This window comes from Hydra vulgaris, chromosome 11, assembly GCF_038396675.1.
Source record: "Hydra vulgaris chromosome 11, alternate assembly HydraT2T_AEP".
NCBI classification, from domain to species: Eukaryota; Metazoa; Cnidaria; class Hydrozoa; order Anthoathecata; family Hydridae; genus Hydra; species Hydra vulgaris.
The window spans coordinates 49,036,093-49,047,500 of NC_088930.1; the positions used below are offsets into that span (position 1 = coordinate 49,036,093).

At 29.6% G+C, this 11,408-nt stretch overlaps 1 protein-coding gene across 3 annotated transcripts in view; it reads right to left on the minus strand.

The window, feature by feature from the left end:
* Positions 1-8,005: 8,005 nt before the first annotated feature.
* LOC100206670 (progranulin) overlaps positions 8,006-11,408 on the minus strand; it is a 42,337-nt gene continuing 38,934 nt past the window's right edge. For all 3 annotated transcript variants that reach the window (XM_065809072.1, XM_065809073.1, XM_065809075.1), the window contains 2 exons: positions 8,415-8,537; positions 8,006-8,321 (listed from right to left, as the gene is read on the minus strand). In XM_065809072.1, the coding sequence (XP_065665144.1) occupies positions 8,293-8,321; positions 8,415-8,537 (152 nt within the window). In that variant the 3' untranslated portion in view covers positions 8,006-8,292. The remainder of the gene's footprint in view (positions 8,322-8,414; positions 8,538-11,408) is intronic.

The window sequence follows — 11,408 nt, forward strand, 5'->3', positions numbered from 1 at the left end:
TTTCCCGGGCCGCTCAAATTTGCCAGTCCGCTACTGAATGTAGGTAGGAAAATTATGAAGCATACTTTTACAAGATTAACCACAATCTCTTCCTTGATGAAACCGCTGAGGTAAAAGCAGAGGTGAACCTTTGTAAAATAATTTAACATGCCTCTCATTGTTTACACGAATGCACTCTGTAACTTCTGGAATAGATAAAGTACTATGACTCAATTTATAAAAAATTACATGATCATGATACTTCAAAAATGAAAAACCATCTGGAGCAAGACTTTTAGTAATATCGTCAAAGCTACTAATCAAATTATTCAATAAAAACTGTTCATATTGATCTGGCTAAAATATTATTTTAGTTGGTGATTTTCTTAACAAATTAGAAGATTTTATAAGTTGTGATGAACCTTCTTTAGTCAAATTTGTGCAATCAAAAATAGTTGGAATAGGCTTTAGTTTTTTTATTAATCAATAACGTTGATTCGTGTTACCTCTCTTAAAATTTTTTCTTTCAAAGTGTTTGATGCATATAACGGATGAATAAGTAGGTGTCCAATCTTTTCTATTTACAAATTAATCTAATTTTTTTTTAACTCTTCATTTTTTGGAAACGAAAATACTAATGTAGATACTTCACCATAATTATGATAATTTGAACGACAATATACAACGCAACATTTGTTAACCATCTTTTTGAACTTCCAAAGCTGCTTCTTTAAAAACACTTTTCGAGAAAACTGGTCTTCCATTTTTTTCTTCAAAATGCAAAATATCCGGCCGTATAAATAAAGTAGGCCATGTATGCATTTCTTTAAATTGTTGTTTTACTAAAGAATTAATTCAGCAGGTTGCATATAAACATTATTACTTTTTCCATAGATTCATATTTACGAACTAACCACAAATATTATTTAAGAAAAAAAGTTTGTAAAATTTGAGATTTGCATGCTTTTTTAATATTTTTTCTTAAATGACCGAAGTTACATGATGACCGAACTAAGGCGATTTTACGGTATAGATAATGTTTATGTTATCGTTAAAATTAATTTGATTCCAATACTGCTGTAAAATTTGATCTTTAAGTTACTATTGTTAACTATTTGTTTTTTTATTGTCATTCTACCCTCATTTTTTATTTGATTATCTGATTTAATAAAATTAAATATAATAAAATAAAACTTGTTTACCATTATTTAAAATTAGACTTATTATAAAGGTTGCAAAAATGGATAAAGAGGAGAACGTTTGAAAAACTAGAACATACTTAGTACAGCCGCCATGTTTGCTGTATAACAAACCGTAAATTTTTTACACGGATATCTTAAGTAGATTTTAAGTTACAAAAATTAAAAACACTCAGTTCTATGCATGGAAATCTATGGAATTCTATCTATGGAAATCGGGTTTGATTAAAAAAAGATATCAGTTTCTAAATAACCACTAATTCGCTGATTTTGAAAGAGATGCATATGCACGTCTGTTGAAAAATAAAATCAAAGCAACAAATTTTTGAAATAAATATTGAAGTAGATGAGGGTAGATGAACCTATGATCCTTAAAATCTATCAGACCAATTTACTGAATATATGTATTCATTTCAAATCAAACTTTATACTTTTTATAATAATTTAGTAAAAATTTTCTTACCAGGATATCTTAAGTAAATTTTAAATTACAAAATTAAAAACACTCAATTGAATCAAGATACTCCTTTAGTCATACTTATTTTCACCCTTAATTTATATGCAGCAATCATATGCATGTATATTTATATGCAGCAATCATATGCATGTATATTTATATGCAGCAATCATATGCATGTATATTTATATGCAGCAATCATATGCATGTATATTTATATGCAGCAATCATATGCATGTATATTTATATGCAGCAATCATATGCATGTATATTTATATGCAGCAATCATATGCATGTATATTTGATCCAAATTCAAATTTATGCCATGAGTTTGTGTGAAATGTTTTGAAGTCTTTAAAACAATAACAAAAACGAAACAAGTTATTAGTTTTTTAACACAAAGTTATCATTCATATTTGAAGAAAAAAAAAGGAAAATCAATCAAACAAAAATGTTGTTTTTTATTGTGACTCAACGTTTTCCTTTTTGTTAAAGTATAAAACTACTTCTTTATAACTTCCTAAAGTAAAACTACGAGGCAATTCATTAAAATGTTCTAATTGTAATGTATTTGTCATTGTTTACTGCTCTATAGTTTTTTTCGTTTTTTTATCAATTTCAATTTGAAGTTGTCTTTTTCTTGTCATGAAGACTTTATTTTGAGATTCATGATGTTTTGACTTTTTTGTTTTTACAAGATTAAAAGACCTGTCTTATCAACAAATGTTTTGCGAATGAAGCTTTTGTCACAGACAAATCTCTCTTAGATTGGTAAATTCTTCTCCAACTGCACAACAACTAAATGTAGCTGCTTGCGCTAAACTAGTAGTTTCTGGAATTCGTAATAGTAATTCATTTCTAAGTAACATAAAACCAAGAAGCCACGGTTTCCCAGCGTTTTGTGAACTTTTACAAAGTTAAAGAATGTGTTTAGAACGAGTCATTGCAAACTCATATGCAAATTTTTATTTTGTTTTGATTGACAACCCATAGTGAAGTTTTGAAGCCCATAAAAATTAGTCGGATAAAGATTTTTCATCTTCGTTGCTGAGGAGCTTGTTAACAAAGTTAGGTTTGCAGACTGTATTTAGACTTAATTGATTTTTCTTGCATACTCTTGAGTGTCGTTTTTAAAGTAAAAAATGCTCTATTACATTCCATTCCGACTGCTAACCAATAAAGTTTTTTTTTCAAATAAGAGAATTTCTCCACTAGTAGGATCTTTTTTAGCAAGATTTTAACTTAAGAAGCACCCAACCTCTGCATTCTCAACTCATCACCTAAAAATCTAAAAAAGACTTTCGCACTGTTAATTGAAAGTGTTGCAAACACACTATTTAATGAGGAAAATACCCTACGCTGACATATGTTGTCACACCATACACCAATATCTGAAATCTCATCATTATTTTGACACTGTTGTCTTATATCAACTTAAGCATCAGCCATTGTTTTGAAACAAGTTGGGCTACTCAAAACGGATACAACATAATGCAAAAGAAAATATTCAGTTATTCTATAACTTGTCACGTTTTTTTTTAATTTTTATATTTTTCCTTGATAAAGGTAAATTGTTTATATCAAATGTCTATTTTATTAAAAATAATGGTTTAAGTTTAAAGTTATATTATGTCACATAATATTTATATTAAACTCTTTTTTTTAAATGTAAATAGATTTGTTTATGTTAAATGTCAAATCTATTTCATTAAAAATGTATAATGTGTTAAAATATAGCCTTCTTCTTTTATCTATCCATTAGATATTTTTTTTGATTGGTTATTAAGGTGCTCCCAGAAGTGCTTACGGTCTTATCACAGTGCGCCTCGGAAGAGCATTTAACTAGGAAGTTCACGCTACTTTCCTTACCAATGTCGCTTATTAGGCTAAAGCCGGCGTTGAACTTCGGACCTCTTAGTTCTAAGACAAAACCCTAAGCATTGCACCACGGCTGCACTAAACCATTAGTTTTGTGGTTATGTGCACACCACCACCACCTTTGTGGTGTTCAGTTAGCTCAAATCATTAACTTTATGAAAAAAAATTTGATTTGCTATTTGAAAGCAACATTTTTGCTATTAAAAAGCAACATTTTTGCTATTAAAAATGCAAACTTTTGCAAAAATGCAAAATTTTGCATTTTTAAAAATAGCAAAACAAAAGAGAAGTTTTTAAACATAACCGCAATGATTGTTATTGTTTTCAAATTACCTAAAATTAAAAGAATAATCATTTTTATCTACACTCCAAAAAATTATTAAAAACTTTTTGTTTTGCTGAGTCTGCAAAAAATTAGTAAAATATAAACGAACTTTTAAAAGTTTATTACTCCTAAAATATACATCTAATGAACTTAAAAATTTCAAGTAGGGGAAAGTGGTCTAAAACGGGCCCTTAAGGTGAGATGGGCCCCTATCAAACCTCTTGCTTGGACAATAATTGTTATAAATTTAACTGTAGAATATTGTGCAGCAGACTATAAATATTTAAGAAAACCATCCGTAAAATAGTTTTTTTCATTGTTATCTTTTGGCAAAAAGAATATTTGAAAGTAGTACTTTTGAAATTTTTTTGAGCTAAATATTTTTTACTATAATCGTAAAAAACACTTAGGGGAGACCGGGGCTAGTTGGCTCGGTTTTTACTCTATGAGCTCTGTAGCCCTAACAGTACATTTTTTTAAAAATATTAAAGTGTCGCCTTAAAGAGTATGGATTAGGGTATCTTATAAAATTTGCATTCATTTACAAAAAAAAATTCTTGAGGCCTTTACGGACCCTCAAAAAAAAAAAAAAATTTGCGCCAACTTACCCCACCACGGGGTAAGTTGGCGCAAACTATAAAAATGATTATTAATGCACTATTAAGTGCAAAATTAATAGAAATTTTTTAAAAATTAATTTTTGCAACAATTTTATTCCAAAATTTAATATTACTTTTAGCTGGTACCTAATATTAGTCCGTATAAAAGCAAAACAGTAGCCCACCTTTTATCTGTGGAAAAAAAAACTAAAAAAAAATTTTTTTTAATTTTTTTGTAAGAATAAATATTTTCAATATTGTTAAAAATAAAAAAAATAGAAAAAAATAATTTTATAAAAATAAATATTTTTTTCCATAGTAAATGCTATGAGCCAACTTACCCCGTGAAAAATTTGTCAACTTACCCCGAAAGCTTTTTTTTTAATAAACAGTCTATAGATCCTGAAAAACGGCAGCTTTGAAAAAAAAGTCTGACTGGATATAGTAAACCAATTGTGACTGGAACTTTTACAATAATTTTTTTTTCATGCGACTAAATATTTTCTTTGTAAAGTACAAAGGAAACGATGTTCTAAAAGTTACGTTTTTGTCAAAAAAACGCATAAATCTCAATATCTCCCATGCGCATGCGCGAATGCTGACAATATTACAGTGAATGATGAAATGGTCAATAAGGAAGTTTCTGTTTAATTTTTGTCACTTTCTGATGAAAGGCTCTAAAGATAAACGCAGTTCGTCAACTTACCCCTGCGGCCAACTAGCCCCGGTCTCCCCTATGTTTATTGTGTTATTTTGATACTTTTTAAAGCTTTAACATGTTATCTTTTTATTGGCACAAGATTTTTATGAGAATAGTCTTACAATTTATGTTTTTCACTAAATATCAATAACACACTCCAAACCGGTTGAAATGGGCCCCGGGGCCCATTTCACCCGTGCAAGATTTTACGGCAAAATATTTCAGCTTAGTGTCAAATAATAGTGAAAAATATTTCAGCTTTGCTATTTTTTATTGTAATTTAAAGCAACAGCTATGTATTTGTATTTTTAAAAAATTTTCATTCATGTCATTTATTTACATATATATTTGAATATTGATTATAATTTGTAATTTTTGTGAAAATATGTAAATCTTACTTAATTATAGATGTGGCAATATTTTTTATCAATCCTTATTAAATACAATGTATACATATTATTTAAATATATAATATTGAACGGAATCTAAATGTTATTTTATACTTTGTGTGTTTTTAATTATATTTTTAAAGAGTTTGTAATAAGTGTAGACTTAATTTGAACTTTGTACAAGCCTCGTTGAAATCACTTGGATCAGTAAAATGTGTGTTTTCTATTTAAACGGAAAATGAGCTGGTGACTCATATCAAGCAAATGGAAGCTATGCTTTTTGGTTTAACACCTCAAGATTTGCGTAAAGTTGCCTACCAGTTTGCTAAACTTAATAATCTTCATAAAAGGTTCAGTTCAAAAAGTGAACAAGCTGGTGCTAATTGGTTTCATGGACTTTTGACTCGACACCCTCAATTATCTGTAAGAATACCAGAGCCAACTTCTGCAGCAAGAGCACAGGGCTTTAATCAAGCCAGTGTTGGAAAGATTTTTGATTTATTGCAAGCATTGCAGGAAAAGCATCACTTTTTTCCAGATCATGTTTATAATGTTGATGAAACAGGCATTACTACTGTTCCAAATAAGCCATCAAAAGTGGTTGCTATTCGTGGAAAGAAACAGGTTGGATGCCTAACTTCTGCTGAGCATGGGCAGTTGGTTACAGTGGAAATCTACATGAGTGCTTCAGGCAATTTTGTGCCACCTCTTTTTGTTTTTCCAAGAGTTCACATGAAATCTGAACTAATGGATGCTGCACCGCCCAGTTCAATTGCTGTTTGTCACCCATCAGGTTGGATGCAAAGTGATATATTTGTTAATTGGTTCGTGCACTTTGTAAAGCATGCTAACCCAACAGAGCATGAACCTGTTTTGCTAATATTAGATGGGCATAAAACTCATACTTCAAATCTAAAAGTAATCAATCTAGCTCGTCAAAATAACGTTATTTTATTGTGTCTTCCACCACATTGTAGCTATAGACTTCAACCTTTAGATGTAGCTTTTATGAAGCCTTTAATGACTTATTATGCACAAGAGGTTGAAAATTGGTTGAGAAATCATCCTGGATGAGTTGTAACAACTTATCAAATAGCCGAACTGTTTAAAAATAGCTATTTGTGAGCAGCATCTGCTATCACTGCTATTAATGGTTTTGTTAAGACTGGCATTTTCCCGATAAATCGAAATGTTTTTACAGACAATGATTTTGCCTCAGCACTTTCAACTGATATTCCTCTGCAGTTGCTCAATAAAAAAATAACGATAGAAGATGTTCCTGGTCAAACATTATTCTCGCCACAGCAGATTCTAGACATTGCTCAAAATGAGGTTCTGCTCATTGAGCTTCAGGCCTCAAAAGTTGTAACGCCAGTTGTTAATCAAGTTCTGACACAAAGTCTCAACTTTTCAGAGCCAGTTGTTCCACCAACAGTATCAAATAAAAACCAATATTTCCCCTTGACAAAAGTTTCTCCTATTCCAAAGATTATTACTCCTCGAAAAAAAAAATCATCAGCACAAGGGTTTACTGCTGTTTTGACAAGCAGTCCATACAAATATGATTTGGAAGAAAAGCAAAATATGAAGACAATAAAAATGTTATTAAAAGAAAACCGAAAGTTATTAACAGAAATCAAAAGAGCAAAAGAAAAAAAAATTACGAAAGCCAAAAAAAGACCACACTTCATCAAAGAAACTGATAAAAATAAAAAACCCAATTAAAAAAGCAATGTTATGTGCTGAAGAATTGAACAATAAAGATAACTAATCTTTACCGCTATAAGTAATAAATAAAACTGAGGTTTCATTTTTTTAAATATATTTGAAAAGACCACTTTTAAATTTTGTTGAGCTAAATATTGTATTTATGTTTATTGCAATTATAAAAAGCACTTATGTTTATTATGTTTTTTGATATTTTTTAAAATTAAACATATTATCTTTTAATTTGCACAAGATTAGTTCGAGAGTTGTCACTTCAATTTAGGCACATTGTACATTCTGCCTCAGTTGAGTTTACAAAGAGTCTCAAATTTTAATGTGAACAATGAACATAAGATTATGTACCATCAATAAATTACAGTCAATTTTTGTTTAATAATTAGGTTTTATTCAGAAATTAAATAAGGGGCCCATTTTAGGCTACCTCAAGGGTGAAACGGGCCGCTAGCTTCTCTTTGATCAACGGTTATTTCCTAATGAAAGGCATAGCCACACCTTTATTTTTTTGATGTTAAATTGTAGAGCATAGATTGAATTTCCTGAAAAATACTTTGTTTGTAATTTTCGGTTGGTTATAGATAGCTGATTCTATCATTTTTTGAAAAGGAGCCCGTTTTACTCTCCCCTACTTTAAAATAATGCAAATTATTTAAACCACGGATTTCAAGTCTGGCAAATTTTACGGGGTGTATGTTTTCTTGTATTTCATTGTAGCCGAAAGTTTAAAACCTGTTGGCAAACAAACAAAAACAAATTTAAAAACATATTTAAAGACTTTTTTCTTTTAAAAACTAATTACAAAATTTTTTAAAGTAACAAATAAAAGTTAAAATTTTATATAAAAATATGCAGAAGAAAAAAAAACATAAAAAATAAGTATTAAAAAATTGTCGTTTTTTTAGAAAAGACAAAGAAATATATTTTAATGGAATCAAAGCACTTTTACTTTATAAACATATAAATTTATTTCTTAGAAGTTAATTTTGTGTAAACTTATTTTTAACAATAAATTCAAATATTAAATTCTTTCATAATATTTGCTTAAAACATAACGTAGTCTTTCTTTTTCTCTAGACAATAAAAAAAAAAAACGATTAGAAACAGATAATAATTATCTAAGAGAAATATTTACTTCACCAAATGCAAAAATAATTTATACGTACCATTTAACTGGTCTTCTTTCGCAGTTGTACTATATGGGTTATTTGCATTAACTTGTGCGTGATCATCGAATGTGATGGCGGGTTTTGCGGTTGAAATCTGATCTTCTTTAGAAATACACAAGCCTTTGTAATAATAATTTAATAACTAACTTTAACAAATTTAACTTAAAGATGGAACTTTACATATAAATAACGTAAGTGGTAATAACTTGGTTGGGGCAGTATTTGTTGATCTGTCAAAAGAGTTTGAAACAACCAATAATTCCGTTATGTTATCTAAACTATCATTATATGGAAGTAAAAGTTCTGAGTATAACTGGTTCACTATCTTTTTAACAAACTGCTCAACAATATATAATCTGGCGTTGCGCCAGTAACGTACATTTTTTAAAAACTTAAATTTTTATAAACTCAGTAACTACCACTTACTTTTAATCACACAATCATTTAAATTTTAATTATTTAGTGGTGTTATACTCAGCGTGGGAAATAAGGAATTGAAGGCGAGCGGTCAATTTGACCGGCCAACTCAACGAATTGACGGTCAATTGTTTTTTTTGAGGTCAAAAATTTTCTTTTTTCTTTGTTTAAATCTTAATGTTTGTAAATCTTAATGTTTGTTTAAATCTTAAATATTTGTTTAAATCTTAAATCTTTTTGACTAAACTTTAATAATACAAAAATAATGGGTGGAAGGGTAAAGAATAAAATTATTTTAATAACAACAATTTTAAATAAACTTTTTACTTTTTTTAAAAGCGCAAGCAAGCAGTTGATAATTTTTAATTTATTTAAAAAGAATTTATTTCATTGCAATGACTTCTCAAATGGTGGGAAAAATTGAGCGAAAAATAATAGAAAAGATAAGTACAGTTAAGATTAATTACGTTTAATAATTTCGAATAGTAATGAAATCTCTGAAGTTAAAGAAGAAAAACTTTCGCACATTTTATATATCTTACTCATTAAAATCATTTCGCTAATGTTAATTATTTAATGTTACTAGCTCTTGTTTGCAGATCTATTTAAACTGAATATTTAATACTTTGAATTGTTTAAACGAGAACTGAGAGTAATGAAACTTAGTGACTTTTTGCACCAAATTCTAACTACAATAAAAAGACGCTTGTTCTCCAGATGTTCTTTTAAAAAGAAAAAAAAAAGTAGAAAACCATGGGCTAGAGTGGAGGTAGACTTGAAACTAACAAAAAGAAACAATATCTTCCATGCCTGCCTGAATCCAGAAGATTTTAAATGAGGCGCAATTTTCAGCAGAGAGAGAGAAGACATTAGCCTAAGGACCATCTTACTCCTATTTTAAATCATATTATCAAGTAAAAAGTGCAATAATAGGGCGTTTCTGATGTAAAAGTACAAAATAAAACGATAGAGGACAGAAAGAGATTGAGAGAAAAGTTGCTGAATGAGATTAGCCGATTAGAAGAATTAGAGATGGGCCGATTCCAAAAAATACAGATTCTGATTCTCGATTGCGATTTTTTACCAATTCCGATTCTTTTGTGATTCTTACTATTTTAATTTAACTGATTTAAATTAATTTAAAATAATAATTTAAAGCATTGTTAATTTAATGCTTACACAGACTTTCAAAGTAAAAACATTGAAATCAGTTATATTGGACAAGTGAAAAACCCTACCAACACTTTTTTATCAAAAACCTTTTCTTTTTAAGAAACTGACCTAGAAATTGAGGATTTTTTTCAAAATAAGAGAGTGCGCACCTACACCCCCCCCCTCCTACTTTGAAAACCATGTCGCAGGCCCTGTGAAATAAAAGCAACTTAACTAATATCATAATAATAAATAACAAATAATATACAGAATGTTTGTGCAGAACTTGTTATTAATAAAAAACTTAACTAATATCATAATAATAAATAACAAATAATATACAGAATGTTTGTGCAGAACTTGTTATTAATAAAAAACAAATAATATATTTCTAAGTAATGGTAAGTGATCAGTTACACAAAATGTTGTCTTTTCAGCATTCAGAAACGGCAGGTTTTTGTTCAAAAATACAAGCATAAGCACTCATTCCGGAGTTAACCGGGTTCTTTTCCAGTCACAGATAAGCCCCGCAGTATTAAATAATTGCTCTGAAAACACTGTACATAGTGTTTTCAGAGCAGTTATTTATTACTTTCAATTCCTTAAATTTGAAGCACAGGCCTTGACAAACAAGGCCACCTCATGGAGAAACTGAGTCAAATATTTTGCAATATTTTAAGTACAATAATAATATAGAAGCGCATACAATACTTTCTACAGAACTTGTGTTAATAAATTCGTTATATAATGACTAGACAGCACCTGGAGCAGGCGTGGTTTGCTCTTGATTTCCAGCAACTTTATGTCCAATGCATTCAACTCATCGATCAATAAAGTAACAGTTTTTTCAGCCATCATCCTGCTCCTAAAACTCTTGTTTTTAAATCTGGGATCTAGTATTGTTGCAAAAGCATATATAGGTTTGTTCTCGCAGTCTCTGTAATGACAAGGCAAAGATTCACCTAGAGATTTTTTTAAAATTTCCAGATAACTTCTGATGTGGTGACTTTCTATGAACTTGTAGTATGCGTGATGACTTCAAAAACTTTTAAAACAGCAACTAGAGGAACCAAACTGTCCAATTCTTCGGTTGACAATTCTTTGTTTTGTCGAGCAGCTTTTTGGAGATGTGGAGTTACCAACAGAATTGCATTTTTTTGTTCAATTATATGGTTCAGCATGTGGAAGGTGCTATTATATCTAGTTGGCTCATCTTGAAAGATACAGTGTTTAGGAAGTCCCTAAATCTCCTAAATTGCCTCTAAAATTTGTATGACTTAACCAAATGTTTAAAGTATCCTACTATTCTTCTACATGTAGCAGTTAGTAAAGAAATGCATTCATTGTCCATTCATAGTCGCCTTTTACAACTAATTGAAGTGTATGGTGAGACAAAGAACGTTTGAAAATTTCCCTACTTCC